Raw genomic sequence first — 20,152 nt, forward strand, 5'->3', positions numbered from 1 at the left:
AGAGGGTGCAGAGAAGGTTTACCAGGATGTTGCCTGGAATGGAGAATCGGTCGTACAAGGGTAGTTTGAGAGTGCTAGGCCTTTTCTCGTTGGAACGGCGAGGGATGAGGGGTGACTTGATAGAGGTTTATAAGATGATCAGGGGAATAGATAGAGTGGACAGTCAGAAACTTTTTCCCCGGGTACAACAGAGTGTTACAAGGGGACATAAATTTAAGGTGAAGGGTGGAAGGTATAGGGGAGATGTCAGGGGTGGGTTCTTTACCCAGAGAGTGGTGGGGGCATGGAATGCGCTGCCCGTGGGAATGGTAGAGTCGGAATCATTGGCGACCTTTAAGCGGCATTTGGATAGGTACATGGATGGGTACTTAATCTAGGTTAGAAGTTCGGCACAACATCGTGGGCCGAAGGGCCTGTTCTGTGCTGTATTGTTCTATGTTCTATGTTATATACCTGTTAGATACTCAGTGAATGGACATGGAATGGGTATGAATTGCTATTGGGTTGATGTGGAAAAGTGTGTGAAGTAGCTGTGGCACTTAATTTGTCACTTAGTTGGCATGAAAGTGTAAAAGACCAAAGGGAATGACTGATGAACATGAGTTGGCAAACGGAGTAGGAGGATTCATGGGAAATGCCTGGAGATATGAGTCGGTATGCAATACATAAGGGGCCATAAGGAAGAGATTAGGAGACATGTCTAAGAACTTTTGAAATTTACCTTTCAATAGATTACCAAATTCAGAGTCTGACTTATGATTTACTATTGTACAATCAATGATCATGCACACAAGTGTCAGGCAATGACTAAAGAAAGACAGAGAGAAACACACACACAGATAAACAAAAAGACAGAGAGAGAAAGAGAAACAGAGAGACAATCAAACCATTGTCCCTTGATATTCAATGGCCTTACTATCACTGGATCCTCACTGTCAACATCCTGGGATTTACTATTGACCAGAAACTAAACTAGATGAGTTATTATAAATACAATGGTTAGAACAGCAGGTTAGGGGCTAGGAATCCTGCAGTAGGTAACTCACCTTTTGACTCCCCAAAACCTGTCCATTTGCTACAAGGCACAAATGAGGAGTGTAATGGAATACCCTTCACTTGTCTGGATGAGAGCAGCTCCAACAACACTCGAGAAGAGTGACACCATCCCAGACAAAGCAGCCAACCTCATTGGCACAACATCCACAAACATTCATTCCATCTGTCACTAATGTTCAGTAGCAGCAGTGTGTACCATTGACAAGATGCACTGCAGACAACACCTTCCAAATTCATGATCACTTCCATCTAGAAGGGCAAGGGCAGCAAATACATGAGAACACCACCACCTCCAAGTTCCCTTTCAAGGCACTCACCAACTTGACTTGGAAATGTATCACTGATCCTTAAAGCATCCTGGAGACCCCCAACCATCCTTTTGGGTCTACCTGCAACAAATGGACTGCAGCAGTTCAAGACAACAGCTGACCACCATCTTCACAAGGGCAGCTAGGGATGGGCAACAGATGCTGGCCTAACCAATGATGCCCACTTCTTATGATTCAAAAAATAATCAACATACATTCCTGTATTTTCCAGAGCAGAAGATGGTATTTGTAATTCTGTCTCAAAGAAGGCAAAGCATGTCAAACAATGTTATTTGTCTCCTGATAGCGACCATGCTATTTTCTTAAAAGTTATATCACTTGATAATTTGAATTGTAAATATACAAAAGCAGGATTTCATGACTTTTCAATGATTTCAATTAGACAATATTGAGGTAAACAGAATAAATTGTATTTCATTTGATTGTTTTTCATCATTATGATTCCAACATTGTAATTTTATAATAAATTATCTGCAATCCTCAGTAAATGTTAACTAAAGGGAACTTTAGCCAAAGCCCTCACTGATTGAATACTGACTGATAAATTAAACCAAAGCAATTATTTTCTATTTTCAAAAGATGCTAATGCTGTTGCTATCATTTCTTCGAGTATTTAGGCATTCAAGTATTTATTTTCGAATAACTTGATGGGATTCAAAGTTTGTGAGAAGATTTGTAGCTCGGGTGCTCGTTGCTGTGGTTCTGTTCGCCGAGCTGGAAGTTTTTGTTGCAAACGTTTCATCCCCTGTCGAGGTGACATCCTCAGTGCTTGGGAGCCTCCTGCGAAGCGCTTCTCTGGTGTTTCCTCCGGCATTTATAGTGGCCTGTCCCTGCCGCTTCCGGTTGTCAGTTTCAGCTGTCCGCTGTAGTGGCCGGTATATTGGGTCCAGGTCGATGTGTTTGTTGATGGAGTTTGTGGATGCACTGTCTTCCTCTCAGCTGATATATTATTGTTGTTGAACACATAAGCAAGCACTTTGGCCTTTTTCAAAATTCACAGATCTGGTTTGTCAGTTTGGATAATCAAATATCATTAAAACAAGACATATGAAAATGTTTCCCAATAACCTGGAGAATTCAATCGGTGATAATCATATATGCTTTATATTCTCAGGCCAATTGTGTAAACTGTGGTCCCATGTATTGACATCCCATTTCAATGGCTGAATGTAATGACCACAGCAGCAATCCTGGGCACTGGCTGGACATCATGGCGGGGAGAGATATACTCTACATTTCATCAGGGTATCTGAAAATGGACAATGTCAATCGAGCTTTTAAACTACCTGCCATTAACACTTGTGCACCTTGTGAAAGGAAGGTCCTGCCTCTAAGAGCTGCTGACACACCACTAATCTGCCCTCATTACCCCTTAAAATTCTATGCCCTACAGCGAGACACACTGCTCCACATCTGCTTCTTTGGGAGGAAGAAACTAAATTCTACTCCGAGAGTACAGAATTTACCTTTAAGCCTCCATGTCTGTGCTGCATCAATCAGAACAATGCGAAAGCCTCATGTTATTTAAGTATAGAATGTACTCTGCTAACTTTCTTTGCTGTGTCCTGGTTCAGGGCATAATCTTGTTAGTTTGTCTTCTGTACCATTACTACCAAAAGCTGGGTGTTGGTAGGCCGGGTTTTCTCTCCTGTCCTTTTCCAGAGATCTACTTTGATCCTTTCTATTTCTCCCTTGATGATACAAATTACCTGACACAGGTTTGCTGTTATTCAGAGGCTTGTCATCAGCTATAACTGCTCCTGCCTTGACAGTGGTCATTCTTTGACCCTCAGTGTATTTTTAAGGGACGTTGCAAGTAAAATTTTAACAATATGAATTGCTTTATCCCTTTGCAGGTACATTCTATTATCATGTGTGGACCCACTGGTCAAAAGCAATTTGTTTTAATCTTTCAAACTCCAAATATGTCTCTACGGATTTTCTTTTAAAATAGGAATTTGGGAATTGCAGATAACCCTTCTGGGACTCTGTAATTGTGTTTGTGACAGATTTGGTCTGTTTGTCTTTGACCATTATTCACAGGTTACACTTGAGAATAGAGTCCCTGGACCTTTCTGGTCAATTGACCTAGTATCATCAGCATCTGCAATTCTGAAGCAAATGTAATGATTTTCAACCTTCTCAAAAGAGACAAAGACAGACTCCACTCTTCAAACCTGGCCACAAATTGATCATTTTAAGAGCTTTGAAACCCACAACTGGTTTCCCACTAGGCAACGTAATTCTTGTGGCTGAAACTCCATCTGCAACGTTTGTCACTGCACTAAACATTCTTCTCCAACATTTTGGGTTTCCGTCTTTTTCCGGAAACAATAGTTCCGTTCTCTTTTGAAGCCCTATTTTGTCTCAAGGTAACCTGGTCTAGATTCAATTCAGCTTTTCAATCTGTTCCAAATCTAGGTCATTTCAAGCACTCAGCCAGCAATTTGAGAAACTCTTATCTCTTTGTCTTACTCTGTATTTTAAGTGACAACTGCTTTATGATTTTATGATTACTTTTTGCCAAGCTCTCCAGTTCAATATAAACTTCTGAACATCAAAACATAGCTACAATAACTTCTATCCTTGGTACTTACAAAAGATTGCTGATGAAGCATTTCATTTGGTTTCAACCATTTTGGTTCGATTTTATTTTCCCTTTCACTTCCAATTTATTTAAAAAATTATGCCTGGCATGGATTTATTGCCATATGCAGCCCGTAACTGTCTGGCATGAACAATTTCAAGGTGTTTTCTCAAAGTCAGTCATGATCAATGCATTTGTATGCAGATGTGTATATTTCGTACTCTTGGAATAAGTGAAACAATAGAGTCATACAGTCCAACCTTCAGTCCAACTCTTCCGGGCTGATTAGGCATCCCAATCTGACCGTGTCCCACTTGCTAGCATTTGGCCCATATCCCTCTAAACCCTTCCTATTCATATACCCATCCAAATGCCTTTGAACTGTTGTAATTGTACCCATCCCAACCACCTCTTCTGATAGCTCATTCTATACACGCGCCATCCTTTGTGTGATAAGGTTACTCCTCAGGTGCTTTTTAAATCTTTCCCCTCTCAATGTTAAACAGCCCAGCAGCAAAGCTTTTTGTATTTAAAATATAGTTTTCTTAAAAAGTTCTTCCTTTGGAGGTTACTAAAGAAACTAAACTACTCACACACTACAGAAGATAAAAGCAATACTTTGGATTAAAATTAAGTTCAGACTCTTGTTCTGTGCAGACCTAATAGTTCAAATTCACATGGTTATCTGAAGTGAAAGTTTGGAACTGGCTGGTATGCTTCAAACATCTGTGATAATTTCAAATTCAATTTCCAGAGATTTATTTCACACCAACTTTGTAAGTGGAACAAGATAAGGGAGAGAGAGTGCTATTTGTTCTCTGGTTCTAAGCAAGCCACTTTCAGCTGCCCAGCTGATTATAGCAGACAATGAGTTGTTCCTGAATGTCTGTGGGTTTATCTCTCAGCTCGTTCCTTTCGCTGAAAATGCCTCACTTGTGATGTCCCTGCGTTTTTGGCAGCTTTCCCTATTTTTTCTACATTCTTGACAGGGAGGCAAAAAAAAGGCCACTGTTATGAACTAGACTAACTACTAAATCATAGAGAAAGTGAAGACTGCAGACGCTGGAGATCAGAATCGGACAGAGTGGTGCTGGAAAAGCACAGCAGGTCAGGCAGCATCTGAGGAGCAGGAGAGTCGAGTTTTCCTGCACATCCACCCATCTCATCTACTGCATCTGTTGCTCTCAATGTGGTTCCTCTACACTGGGGAGACAGGACACCAATTCGTGGAGCATTTTGGGGAACATCTCTGGGACACACGCACCAAATAACCTCACCACCCATGGCCTACCACCTCAACTCCCCCTCCCACTCCACCAAGAACATATAAGTCCTGGGCCTCTTCCACTGCCAAATCCAAGCCATCTGACAAATGGAGGAAAAAAATGCCTCATCTTCTGCCTTGGGACCCTTGGGCATTAGCATAGACTTCACTAGTTTCCAACTTTTCCCTTTCCCCACGTCAGCCAAAATCCAACCCTCCAACTCAACTTTGCCCTCTTGACCTGTCCTACCTGTCCATCTTCCTTCCCACCAACCGTTCACCCTCCCCGATGACCTATCACAATCACACCCCACCTGCATGCACCTATCACCTTCCCACCTACCTTTCCCCTAGCCATAACACCCCATCCTCTATTTATCTCTCAGCACCCTTCCCCTGCATATTCCTAAGGAAGGGCTTATGCCTGCTCAGATGCTGCCTGTCCTGCTGCGTTTTTCCAGCGGCCCACGTTTTGACTCTAACTACTAAATCACTTCTATACCCACCAGTGCCCCCTGCAGGCATTAAATACTGTTGGATATTTCCATCAATTATGTTCAGCTTTTGAGGAACTCAAATTAAATTGATTCCTTCGAATGAAAAGTTTTTTTAAGAGAAACCTATGAATGCAATTTGCTTTAATTTTTAAAGAATCTCAATACTACTATAAATTGTTCTATGTGTTTTCTAAAGAGATTTACAACTTAAACATGGGTTAATCCGAAACAAATTGAGATCTAATATTTAAGCAATTCACTTTTTAAAAATGTAATTCAAACTTCAAGTTACTATAAATAATTTCCTTTATATTTAGGAAAAAAGCTTCTCATAAAATGCAGTTTAAATTCAGAGCAGGTATGTGTTCAAATCAGGGTGGAACGCTGGGAGGTTGTTTCCGTCAGGCAGGGAGACTAGGACCCATGGGCACAGCTTTAAAATTAGAGGGGGTCAATTTAGAATGGAAATGAGGAAACATTTCTTCAGCCAGAGAGTGGTGGGACTGTGAATTCATTGCCACGGGGCACAATGGAGCCAGGATGTTGGGTGTCTTCAAGTCAGAGATTGATAAATTCTTGATCTTGCAAGAAATTAAGGGATACAGGGAGAGTGCGGGTAAGTGGAGTGGAATGCCCATCAGCCATGATTAAGTGGCGGAGTGGACTCGATGTGCTGAATGGCCTTGCTTCCACCCTAATGTCTTGTGGTGTTATAGTCTTATCATGATCATCTGAGGAAGGCAGACAGATACTTTTCAAAACTGGATCAGCTTTGAAGATGTTCCGATGTAGAGTCATCTGACCTGGAAAGACTAACTCTGATTTCTTCCCACAGATACTGGTGGACCTGCTGGGTTTCGCCATCAATTCGTTTTTGTTTCAGATCTCCAGCCTCAGCAGTTCTTTGTTTTATTAAGATAAAATCTAAACATTTAGTTTTTAAAATTCCAACTGTTCATTGTTTGAAAGCTTGAGGTCCCACATTTTAATAGTTCACTTTAGGAGTCAGAAGTGTTGATTGGCAATTATTAACAAAATTATTCATGTCATCAAGAGTCCGTTTGTGAATCAAAAATACATGTCAAAACAGCGAGTCTGTCGGGACATACTGTTATTGATACACAAGACCTGGAGTAACTTCAGGCCACGGGAGAAGCCAGATCAAGTGTGGGAATCAAGCGAGGTCAGAGCTGTGTCACTCTACTGTTAACTGCAATTCCAATTGCATCTGACTAATCATTCAAATTCATTGAGTGCCGTGGAATTTCTGTATTTGCACTGTACGTATGAAAATTCGCCAGGTATTTAAAGACTATTTGGCCTTTTAACAAGTGTTAATGATTACCAGAGGTCAGTTGGCCACAAAACAAAATGTTGTCTCATTCCTTCAAGTTTAAATTGTTGTGAAAGGTTTCTCTTTTCTCCCTCTCTTCATCAAAACTTTAATTTTCTTCTTATTTCTCAATATTGTATGAGATTGAATCCATTGTTCTAACTTACATTTCCTTCTTCAGGATCTGAGCAGTTCATTTCACAATCCTGTAATTTCATTAAGGAAGGAGTGCCACAAATTAACTTTGATCCAAGGTGCCCTGTTATACATTATTTCCACATCCCATTCACATCGATGTAGAAGATTACCTACCTTTAAACAAGGGGATGTCTTATTAACACAGAGTTGTCCTGTTGCGGCACAGTATTGGATCATTGGTAAGTATGTGGTAAGTTTAAAGGACAATTATTTTGTGAATGCAGAAGTCTCATGAAAATTAAAGGGACCATAATTGTGTGATGCTGTTGGAAGCCAATGGGAAAACAGCCGAAAATGAGCTGTAGCATGTGCCCATTAATCGCATACTTTCTTTTTACATTTCATTTGTTTTATAAACAAATTCCAGCTCAAAATATTTTAGCCTCTACTGCTCTTTAATTGCAGACTAAGCCCTTAACAGGTACAGAGTAACTGTGGTGGACGGTTGCCAACAGTGCTCACACATTTCTACAGTGAAGATTAAGACAAATAGACTAAAAACCAAACAATATGTTGTGGATATTCCAGGCACAGGTTGAAAAGAGCTGAAAATGTGTTGCTGGAAAAGTGCAGCAGGTCAGGCAGCATCCAAGGAACAGGAGAATCGACGTTTCGGGCATAAGCCCTTCTTCAGGAATGCCCTACTTCCTCACTTTCTCCTCGAAGATTTTAACCTACAGGTTGAAAAGATCAAACATCTTTAGTGTCTGGTTAGCTCAGACTAGTTACTTTCTGATCAACTTGTTCAGATGTGTTATGACACGCCTTGAGTGGATGGAACTTGAAACTGGGCCTCCTGGACCAAAGGTAGAGACATTACCACTGTGCCACAAGAGTCCTACAACTTGACTCTGCTCAAGAAATGCAGGCAGATTATAAACAATGTTCAACATGGTCCTTATGATGGATTGTGAACACAGCAAGATGACTACTTCAACAGCAATCACTCTATTGTTTGTTTTAATCAATCTGATAGAGGTTTTCCTCCACAACTCTAGATCAGATGAAAATTGAAACTAGGATACTACTGCTATCTCACTAAAATGCTTGGTTTCATTTTATTTTACACCATTTTTGGATGTTGTTTGAGATGCAATCACTCATCAGGACTGGGTGGGAAGGTGTTTTACCTTCCGCAAGTAGTGTTATGAGTTCTTTTATAATGACCTAAGAAAAGATAATTCCTCAGTCTAATGTCTCCTCTGAAAGACAGTGTCTCTGACTCTCCTGCATTTCCACAGTACTGTACTCCGTTGAACTGTCATTTGCGATGATATGCTCAAAGATCTGAAATCGATCTTGAACTTACAACTTCCTGGTTTGGGGTGAATGTGCCACAAATAAGTTCCAGTTAACAAGGCGTTTTTAACTCCTGTGCACCAAATGGATTTTGCTTTTAATCTGTTTATACTTTCAAATCTCAACAAATACACAGATAAAGGAAGATATACAATTAAATCATCATCAAGGTCAAATCTCTACAGCTGAAAATTGGTAAAATATTGGTTAACCAGATCAATGTTCAGTTTTCATTGACAGTTGTGTCACAGACCAATAATCTGTCTAGTTTAAATATAGATAGAAACAAAAGTAATTTGATGAAAAACAAAATGTTGTTACTGAGAATTCTTCTAGTGAATGAATGGGTATATGAACCAATGGTTGTGATTGAGACCAAGATGGTCCTGGAGAATGATGACTTTGTACACTTTTCACTGCACTCATGTATTCCTATATTTGACTACATGTGACAATAAAATCTAATTGTAATTTAGAAACTATACAGACTGGGAAGCTTTGCAAACCAAGGAGTAAATTAGAATTATTGCATGTTGTTTGGTTTTAAACTGTTGTTACCCGAAGGAAGGAAACTTTCAATTGCTTTGACGCTCCTGATGCCTCTGCTGTAGAATGCACATGTGTCGACTTTGGGTGAAAGAAATACTAGAATTAGCTGTGCTACTTCTTCTGCTGACACCCAATGGCAGGCTGGCACAAGTGGCTGACTTGATACGAAGAATTGGATGCCAAAGCAGCACGAAAAGAAATTTTGATGTGCATGTGCCAGAGTTGGACTGGGCTGGACAGGGTCAGAAATCACACAATGCCAGGTTATAGTCCAATCGGTATATTTGAAACCACAAGCTTTCAGAGCATTGGTCCTTGGTCAGGTGAAGCCACCTCATCTGAGGAAGAAATAGCACTTTGAAAGCTTGTGATTTCAAATAAACCGGTTGGACTCTAACCTGGTATCGGCTGACGTCTAACCTAAAGAAAGAGAGATTGGAAATAGGAGTGTTCTCACAAATAAATGTCAAGTTGAACTAAATTGCCACCTCCTGTAAAGTAATGGGTGGAATGAATACTCAAAATCACTTCATTCAATGTAACTGCTGCTCACTTTCCTTCCTGGAACTAATGAGATACTGTGATTCTGTTGGTGCAAAATAACTTCTATTTTAAATATTGAGGTACGATGTCTTTTTTAACTGAAGTGTATTAAGCCTTGCACTTGCAGGAGTAACAGAGTTACTCTTCAAATTCTTAAATAAGTGAATTGTTCTTCAAGGAAATGACGCGAGGTGGTGAGTGAGGGGTGTGTGTGTTCTGTGTGGGAGCAGTGGGGGAACGGCTGGGATTATAAGTATTCAGAGCACTGTTGCCTAGTGTAAGGAGACTGGACTTTTACACAGAGGGTCAGTGCGGAGCTGACACCATGGTAGAAACATCAGAAAAAGTGCCCATAGCTCTGGCAGGGCCAGCCGACCTGGAGCAATGCCTCCCGCCTGTAAGTTTTTTCAAGCTCAATTTACTGGCACTTTTGGAATGGCATTTTAAACTAACCTCGATGCACACTTAGTCCAAACTTTCTAAAAACCTTTTAGGAATGTCCATACATTATCACGAGAAAATGGAATGATTAGCAATTTGAAAAGCATCGGTTTTGGTCGTTTTTTTTTAATTGGCAGAAAAAAGTGCTTATTTTTCAAAAGGCCAGGGATTTTTAAAATTCTGGGATCAGTACAAGTAGCAATGAAATAATCACCAGTTATAAAAATCTATTTTCTAATCAAGCTCTGGAAGGAGTGGGACGTGAACCCGGGTCTCTAGGCTCGGAAGCCGTTTTATCCGGCAGTCTTTGTTCAGCTGCATCGGATTGGGTCCAATAAAACTTGTCTGGAGGAATTTTTTTTTTTAAAAAAAAGAAAATGAACTTTTTTCTAATGATCAATTCATAATGCAATCTGCTCTCCAAAGGTCATGGTCTCAGGAAGGGGCTGTGGCGTTTCTTTGCTAGTTGTACTGTGCGTATATTGTAATTGTTTTGAGGTGCCCGCTTTGTAAAGTGTTGCTGTGTGTGTGTGTGTGTTGAAGGCGTACGCGGTGGCTGTGACACCCCCCGGGAGCAGCAGCAGGAGTGGGCGCCTGCTCAAGATCGGAGCCGTGATCCTCATCACCGGAGCTGCCTTGCTCGTCCTCGGAGCGATTGGAGCTTTCTACTTCTGGAAGGTCAATGACAAAAACGTAAGCAACTCACGCCCCGAATGCATTATCTGACTTGTGCCTGCGAATGGAAAACGTGAAAGCGGTCAGAGGCTCTTGGTTGGGTTTTGAGGCAACAAGCTGTCTGTCTGGAAGACTGTTGAGGTCTCTTGGCTGCATAGGACCGGCTGGTGTGCATCACCCTTTTTTTTATTTCTATTCACAGAATCTCCTCCCAGTGCATCCCCACTTGCTCCAGTTAACTATGCAGTCTCCTGCCCAAATCCCCATACCAGCTGCTCCATTGATTTTGCAAATTAGAAACTTTTGGGTGGATCAACATTGCTGCAGTGACCCGAGATGTGGTCCTTTTTAATCTGATTTGATTTATTGTAGTCACATGTACCCCGGGGAAAGTGAGGACTGCAGATGCAGGAGATCGGCGTCAGAAACTGTGGTGTTGGAAAGCACAGCCGGCCAGGTAGCATCCTGATGAAGGGCTTATGTTCCAGAGATCGACTCTCTCCTGCTCCTCGGATGCTGCCTGACCGGCTGTGCTTTTCCAGCATCACATTTCCTGACTCACATGCACCGAGGGACAGTAAAAAGTTCTGTTTTGCCAACAGTACAGGCAGATCATAGCAGACAAGGACACACAGATCACAGGGTACTCAGAGCAAGGCATGCAGTTTACAAAACAAGATCAACACTTTTTGAAGTTAGAGAACTCCATTAAGCAGGAAAGAAACTGTTTTTGAACCTGTTGGTGTGTATATAAAGAATGTCAGTCCAGGTTTTGTTGAGTGGGGTTAGAAGTGAGAAGGGGATGAGAGGTTTTAGAAAATGCTGGTGACCAAGCTGTTCAGAATTTCAGGAAGGTATCATCGAACAGTACAGGCCCTTCAGTCCTCTATGCTGTGCTGACCTTTTATCCTACTCTAAGATTAACCCTAAGTATGCACTGCTATTTGTTCTGTAACATTTTGTAGCATTTCCCACTTCCAAAACACAGCCACATATGATGGTCATTTTGCAATAAAAGTAATACTGAGCTAGGGAGACTCCCAATGTTTGTATTTGGTTTATTCAAGGTAAATGTGGATTTTCAGGAGCTAGTAAAATAAACTGTTTTGAGCCAAGGCTCCTGCAGAAGAATTTAGGAATCCAGGCTAAGACAAGGCTGTTCTTTTATAGTGCGAAATTCCATCAATATAAGAGTTTGCTCTGTTGGCCGTCTGTGCAGAATGTGAACACAAGATTTTCTGCTGGGCCAGAAATGAATACTTATATTTTCTCGAGGACAGACACTTTCTGCTCTTGACAAAGGCATATTAATTGAGGAGGCTGGCAGCTTGTGGCAATGTCACTAGTAATTTAAAAGCCCCAAGCTAAAGTTCTGGCCTAATGTCAATTGTAATTTCAAATAAATCTTGTTCACTGCTGTTCTTAAGCCAGGGAAGCCCGCCAGCCTTACCTCCTCTGATTCCTGAGGTTGACAGAGCTGGCGTGTGAGGGGATTCTACAATTATATTCACCGGAGTTTAGAAAAAAAAGTGAGAATCCTGTAAAAGACCTAACAGGACTAGACAGAGTAAATGCAGGAAGGATGTTCCCAGTGAGCGAGGAGACCAGAACCAGAGATCGCAATCTAAGGATATGGGATAGGCCATTTCAGATTTGATATAAGGAAAATTTTCTTCCCCAGGAACTGGTGCGCCAGCAGAGAAAGCGGTTAAGGCCAAAACATTGAATGTTTTCAAGAAACTGAGTTGGACCATGATCATATTGAATGGCAGAGTGGCTGAATGGTCTACCCTGGCTCCAGTTTTCTATGGTCTTGCTCAGTTCAGTGATGGCTGACTCAGTTCAGCAATGTAGGCGTAAGTGAGGACTGCAGACGCTGGAGATCAGAATCTAGATTAGAGTGGTGCTGGGAAAGCACAGAAGGTCAGGCAGCATCCGAGGAGCAGGAAAATCAACGTTCTGGGCAGGGCTTTTGCCCGAAATGTCTATTTTTCTGCTCCTCAGATGCTGTCTGGCCTGCTATGCTTTTCCAGCATCGCTCTAATCTAGACTCAGTTCAGCAATGTGGTTCGCTCTTAACTGTCGTCTGGGCAATAAATGCTAACCGTAATCTTGTCCTGTGTGTGATGTGTGAACCTTTATCAAAATCAAGATGTTTCCTCCTGGTTTTGGGGTAGCACAAAACCACAAGGAAGTGGACATGGAGGATTATTGGTTGTCGTCACGAGCAGGAGGAGGGTTTTCAGTTGCTCCTAGGAGTCAATGAAATCAGCAACAGTAAACCTGAACACACTCCTTTTGGACTTTTGTTCACACAAAGCTTGTGCACTCACCAAAAACAGGGAACCTTATGAGCATGGTTAAAGCAGAATCCTATCCACAGCCATAGAATCAATAAGATTTGCAAAAGGAAATTGGGCTCAAGAAAAATAAATGTGTAGGCTTTCAGGATAGCTTGGAGGAATGGTTCTGACATTGGTGCAAAGGCCAAGGGTTCTATAATCACCCTAAATGTGAGAATGGGTGTCTTCAGTGGTACTGATGGGCAACTCTATTGCTGGAGTGCGATTTGACGAGCTCTCTCCATCAGTTTAAGAGCTAACTGGTGAGCCTCAGAGTATCACAGGTCTTGCTGCTGAAGTCCCACCTTCCCAGAAGCTGCTAACCAGTTAGACTTCCTGTGTTGTTGGAAGCTTGGTCTGCAGGAAATCAGCAGCAAGAAGCTAAGTCATTTCTTTGCCTTTACATGCTGCAGGGTGAGAGTTGTGGGGAGAGGGAAGCTCAGCGGCAAGAGCAGAGAGGTATGACTCTCAGTCATCACCTCCCATTCCTGCCATGTGACTGATTAGCCTCAGATTGGAGCAAATGGAAGCCCCTGACCCAAACAGTAGGCTGGTGGCCTGGTATTCCAGTTGGTATACCAACCACATGCCTCACCTCCTAGGAAGGTGAATAATTAGGTCATTGAGATGAGACACTTAGGTAGCCCTCAATTAATACCTAATGGCCTGTAGTTGTGAGCAACTTGAGGAAATTGCCTGTGGCTCTTCTTGCCCAGTGCTTTATTGCGAAGGTGGCAAGGAGAAGATGACTCACTCTGCAGGGTCAACTCGCTCGATTATTTGCCTATCTTGCCATCTTCCTCATCTTCAGGAAGGGGGAAAATTACACTGAGTCAATAACTCTGAACCTCTAAAATTTTATAGTGTGAGCTGAAGTCAGTTGTTCTGTACCAATTGGTAGCAAGGGTTGAGTAGCCTGACGTGATGCTTGATGGGAGTTTCAGGGGCCAAGTTACAGCCTGTCACTGAAAACCATCAGGACCACGACAAGGAGGGGACTGGCATAGTATCTGTCTTGTCCATTGCCCACTCAGTGTGAATCCCAGTTACAAACATTTGTCCTTGGCATGGTTTGAGTTTCTTTATTTCTAGATTGATTGAACTAATAATTATCCATTCATCTTCTCTAACTTCAATAAATTTAATAATGCAATTCTTGTGGCAGGATTTCACCCTCATCCAAGACTAGGAATGCCAAGAAATCTAATGGGCAGGATGGGGCAGGGCTGTAAAATTGGACACCCAGATATGGCGCTCTTCCTATTGCTTAGCTCCCTCTCCCCATCTTCATTGCAATTTTATCAGCAGTGTGGCAGGGGTTCTGGGTTCAAGTGAGAAATCATTTTAATCTCTAATGGGAAGAGCAATCAGCCTTATGACTCACTTCTGTGTCTTGTCCACCCTGAAGATTGAAGCTTCTGATCATGACATGTACCAAATTAAACTCTTAATGGTCGAGCTGCAATGGTCCCTTCTCTGGGTGGATCTGTTGGAACCAGAGAATTGCTCGGTTACAAGATTGGCTGACAGCTCATACAGCCATTTAACAACTGCTGGAAATCAAAGTATGCAATGTCCACAGGTTTCCTCTGACCCAAATTTCTTGTTAATTCCACAAGGATTCCTAATGAATTAGTCAAACATGACTCCCATTTTAACTTCGCTTAAGCGTATTGAGATTTTTCAATGCCTCACAATATCCTCCTCAATAATAGACCCCAGCATTTTCCTTATGGCAGATGTAAAACTATCTGGTCTGTAGTTTCCTACTTTCTGTATTTCTCCTTTTCCTGACTGGAGGAGTTAAATTTACTATTTTACAATCCGATGGAACCTTTCCAGAATCTAAGAATTCTGGAAATTTTGAATCTAATGAATCTATTACATGAAAAGCCATTTATTTTCGCACTACAAGGTGAAGACTTGGAGGCTTATCAGTGTTTTGTTCTAATAACTTGCTGACTATCCTTTCACTGACAATTGTCATTATTTAAAGTTCCTCCCTCAATTCTTTTCTTGCTACACAACAACTTGTGTTATTTGTATCCTCCACAGATACAAAATGTCTGTTCACTTTATCCCCAGTTTCCCTAATTTTTTTTCATCAGTAATTCATCAGATTATTCTCCAGAGAACCAATGTTTGCTTCTCATTTTCCTTTCCAGCTGGCTTTTCCTCCTGCTTGAATGGCTCTTTTCATTAATATGGTCGTCCTTTACTGTTTCTTAAATGTCCTTTCCAATCTCATGACCTGCTCATATCTTCATGAAATTGTTTTATTCTTTCAATGGCAGAAATCTAGAATTAAAACGTGGAATTGATAAACTGACCATGATACAATTGTAAAAACACAACTGCTTCACTAATATCCTTTAAAAATAAAACCTACCATCTTACTGTGGCCTATATATGCCTGAGTACCCATCCTAACATAACTAATCATTTATGCCCTGCCTTCCAAAAGAAGGCCACTGAAATCTAGTGACAAATAAGGAAGTCAATAATTGCAATCTTTGATGCAAATCTTAATTCTTAAGACCAGCTTACTTTACATTATTCTTCATACAAATGGTAATAAGGGATTTTGGAACATTAAAAATTATCGGAGCAATTCTTTTTTGGATCTAACAATTCAGTGTCCTTTGTAGGGATTTGTTCCCATTTCTTTTTGTCTATACAAACACATGCAGTGTTCACTTGTAACCTCTTTATAGAGTCATACATCATGGAAACAGACTCTTTGGTCCAACCAGTCCATGCTGAACATAATCCCAAACTAATCTAGTTTTTTTTAAATCTTAAAATCTACCCCTTTGGTCATCTGCCTAACATGTGGTTCAGTGTCAAATCTTTTCTGTACTCCCATAAGCACAATTACAATGTTTTCTCACAAATAAGAATTATCACAATAATCTATTGCTGAACTAGAATTTTAATTTGGTAACAATGCCTTCAGCAAGAGTACTAATGAACAAAATTTTTGAATTATTTCTAATAACTATAATTTCTGACTATGATAACTTGATCTAGATTGCTCATGCTTAAATTGCATTTTGCATCTTAGTGCAACTTACCTCATGTGAAATAATTCAGTTCACATCTTGAACCCATGCAAATTCGCTTTATTAAATTAGGGTTCCGATTTATCACTTGTTTGAATAATTATGCTCCAATTAAATAAAAGCTAAACACAACTATAATGTGATTGGAACCAGTTGGATCTTATTGACAATGAGATCTTGTATTAGGGTTGTTAACCTGGGCCAATCAGGACATCCTGGGTGATGCAGATGTCCTGACCTTCCTGAGAAGATATGTTCAGGTCGAGGGAGAGCGTACCAATGTGGTCGATCCTTTCGGGATCTGGACCAGCAAACGACAGGTCAGGGTAACCCTGAGGCCGATGCCAGTGGGAACATCCTCCACCCACTCTCCAGCTTTGCCATCGGAGGAAGCAGAGGTTACCTGACATACGCATGGCAGTCGAAAGTGTGCCGAACCTGCGGGAGGTCAGGCCACATGGCGGCGGATTGCAAGGTGACTATCTGCCGAAACTGCAAGCAGGAAGGCCACCCGACCAAGAAGTGTAAGGAGGCCAAGAACTCTAATCTGTGCGGAGAGGCGGGCCACATGTACAAGGCCTGCCCAAGACGAGGGGCTGCCACCTATGCACAGATGGCCGGAGGTGGCAACATGAGCCATGGACCGCCTAAGACCAGCAAGGTACCACAAAACAGCACAGGAACGGTGTCTGGAGGCACCCAGAAGGAAGGGCAGGCTGTAGCGGAGCAGACGGCAGACAGCGGGGAGATGCAGCAGCCGATCCAAGCTCCTTCAGGACAGACGGAGGCAATGTAAGAGGAGGGTCCAAAGGAGGCAGAGGATTGGATTACTGTCAAAAGCAGGAAGAGGAAACCTCTCAAAGACGCCAAAGCCACCCAGCAAAGGAGGAAGCGACACCTACAGGCAGCTCTTCCGACGGTGAGGACGGGCGCAAGGAGGGTCGTCACCAGAGGAAGAGACAGAGCGCCACGGGGAAAAAGGAGGGCAGCACCGCCCAAGCAGGAAAAGATGATCCCTCTGAGGGGATGTCTAAAGGCCTCCCCCCACCCGGTGAGAACCAAGAGGTACCCACCGGCCCACAGCTCCAGGTAACTGGGAGCAGCGGTCCTGTGACAGCCCCGCTGTCAGATGGAGAACTGGACTGTGAGGACCCTGGGCCTGACCCGAAGACACCAGAGCGGGGAAATGGCTCCAGTGTGGAGCCGGACAGCTACCTCAGCCCTGGGAGGGTCCAGCAGTTTGCCGTCACCACGGGGATGCACACAGCTACCCCAGAGGGGCAAGACCAGCAGCAAATGGACACTGTTAACCTTGTTAACTGTTAAAATGGGGTCAAAAATTGCCAGCATCAATGTGCGTAGCATCAATTCGGCTACGCGATGTGTTTCTACGCTGGCCTTCCTGGCCAACGTTAAAGCCGACGGCCTGTTTCTGCAGGACTGTGGGATACCGCACCTCAGCAGCTACAGGAGGTGGTCGAGCTTGTGGGCCCATGGGCCGTCAGTTTGGTCGGGGGGCAACGATAGCCGCGCCTCCAGCCCGGGTATCCTGTTGCGAGGAGGCAACTTCACCATCTCTGAGGTTAATGAGGTGGTGGGCGGGCGCTTCCTCGTCACCGACGTCATGTACAGGAATGCTCCGGTGAGACTGATTAATGTGTACGCCCCAGTGGGTAAGAGTGAACGGTTGGCCATCCTGCAGCAGCTTCCACTGTTGCTGGCTACGTCCAGGCCGGTCATTCTGGCTGGAGACTTCGACTGTATCATTGATGCAGATGGACGATCCAGCGGGGGGGGACAGTAAACTGGACGCCATGTCCAGAGCCCTGATGGACACGGTAAAAGATGCCAAGCTGCACAACGTCTTCAGCACCCCTGCAGACGGAGCGCAGCGTAGATACATCTGGTCACGGACAGACAGGTCTATTCGCTCAAGGATAGATTACCTGTTTGTGTCCCGAACGCTCTCGGTCAGATCCACCGACGTCAAGCCAGTGTTCTTCTCTGACCACTGCCTCCTGCTGGCCGACTGTCACCTACAGGACGAGCAGCGGGCTGGTAAGGGAATGTGGAAGCTGAACACAACGCTGTTGACCCCGGGAAACATTGAGGAGCTCAAGAGGGACTACGCAGGTTGGAGAACCATGAAGCCCCTCTTTCAGTCCCCAGCAGACTGGTGGGAAACAGTAAAAGGGAACATCAAGAGGTTCTTCATCCTCAAAGGTGTCCAGGAGGTGAGAGAGAGGCGGGGAAAACTGTCCCAGCTCCAGGAAAGTATGCAGAACCTGCTCCTGCTGCAGATGATGGGGGTCGATGTCACGGAGGACCTCAAGGAGGTGAAGGGCCAGCAAGCCTCGCTCTTTGCCTCGGAGGCCTCCAAGATAATCTTCCGGTCCAGGGTCCGCTTGGTGGAGCAGGACGAGACATGCTCACGTTTCTTCTTCCAGAAAGTGCACAAAGAGAGCTCCGTGCTCAGCAGCCTGAAGGAAGAAGATGGCTTGGTAACGCCATCTCAGGCTGACATCATGAGGATCAGTAAATCCTTCTATGCCAGTCTGTATGACGTGAAGCCGACCGACAGCACGGCCTCCCAGTCGGTCGGCTTCACGGAGGTCTTAGACGACAGAACACGGGAGAGGCTGGACCAGCCGCTATCTCTGGACAAGCTGACCAAGGCCCTCGAGTCCTTCGAAAATAATAAAACTCCCAGAAGCGACTGCTTACCGGTCGAGCTCTATTCCGCTCTGTGGGACTTGATTGGCCAGGACCTGCTGGAGGTGTATGTCAGTATGCTTCGGGCAGGTACCATGAGTGAATCCATGAGGAAAGGAATCATCATCCTCCTCTACAAGCGGAAGGGGGAGAGGGAGGAACTCAGAAATTGGAGACCAATCTCACTGTTGAATGCGGATTACAAAATTCTATAAAAGGTAATCGCTAACTGGGTCAGATCTGCTCTGGGGTTGGTGATTCACCCTGACCAAACCTGTGCTTGCCGGGCAGGAAGATCGCTGAGAGTCTCGCATCCTCAGGGATACGATCGCCTACGTGCAGGACAGAGGGTTGGACACCTGCCTGATCAGCCTGGACCAGGAGGAAGCCTTTGACAGGATATCACACAGGTATATGAGAGAGAGATGTTCTCTCCAAAATGGGCTTTGGGGAGGGAATCTGCAATTGGATCAGACTGCTCTACACCAACATTGTCAGTGCAGTCTCAATCAATGGGTGGGAATCAGATAGCTTCCCAGTCAGATCTGGAGTCAGGCAGGGCTGCCCTCTCTCTCTTGCCTTGTTTGTGAGCTGCATAGAGCCAATTGGCAAGTCCATCAGGAAGGATGCGAGCTTGAGAGGGGTGACTATTCCTGGCAGCGGGGGCCTGCAGGTTAAGGCCTCCCTGTACATGGATGACGTCGCCGTTTTCTGCTCTGATCCGCTGTCCGTGCGCAGACTCATGTGCATATGTGACCAGTTCGAATAGGCCTCGGGAGCCAAGGTAAACCGAGGCAAGAGCGAGGCCATGCTCTTCAGGAACTGGGCCGACCAATCCTCGATCCCCTTCACCATCAGGACCGACCACTAAAGGTGCTGGGTATTTGGTTCGGGGGGGCTGGGGCGTGCGCCAAGTCTTGGGAGGAGAGTATCAGCAAAGTGAGGCAGAAATTGGGCAGATGGAAACTACGGTCACTCTCCATCGCCTGAAAAATCCTGGTCATCAGGTGTAAGGCACTGTCATTGCTATTATATGTGGCACAGGTCTGGCCTATTCCCAGAACCTGTGCTGCTGCAGTCACCCGGGCCATCTTCCAGTTTATATGGAGGTCAAAGATGGACCGGGTCCGAAGGGACTCGCTGTACAAAGATCTGGGCAACGGAGGAAAAAATACACCCAATGCCACCCTCACCCTGATGGCCACCATTGTGTGTGGCTGCATCAAGCTGTGAGTGGATCCCCGGTATGCAAACACCAAGTGTCA

The 20,152-nt window shown here is 43.8% G+C and overlaps 1 protein-coding gene across 1 annotated transcript in view; it reads left to right on the plus strand.

The window, feature by feature from the left end:
• Positions 1–9,902: 9,902 nt before the first annotated feature.
• Positions 9,903–20,152, plus strand: part of cnmd (chondromodulin) — a 71,403-nt gene continuing 61,153 nt past the window's right edge. Inside the window, exons 1-2 of the mRNA XM_043691168.1 lie at positions 9,903–10,052; positions 10,640–10,789. Coding sequence (XP_043547103.1) covers positions 9,981–10,052; positions 10,640–10,789 — 222 coding nt within the window. The 5' untranslated portion in view covers positions 9,903–9,980. The remainder of the gene's footprint in view (positions 10,053–10,639; positions 10,790–20,152) is intronic.

The sequence above is a fragment of the Chiloscyllium plagiosum genome, chromosome 6 (genome assembly GCF_004010195.1).
Source record: "Chiloscyllium plagiosum isolate BGI_BamShark_2017 chromosome 6, ASM401019v2, whole genome shotgun sequence".
NCBI lineage: Eukaryota > Metazoa > Chordata > Chondrichthyes > Orectolobiformes > Hemiscylliidae > Chiloscyllium > Chiloscyllium plagiosum.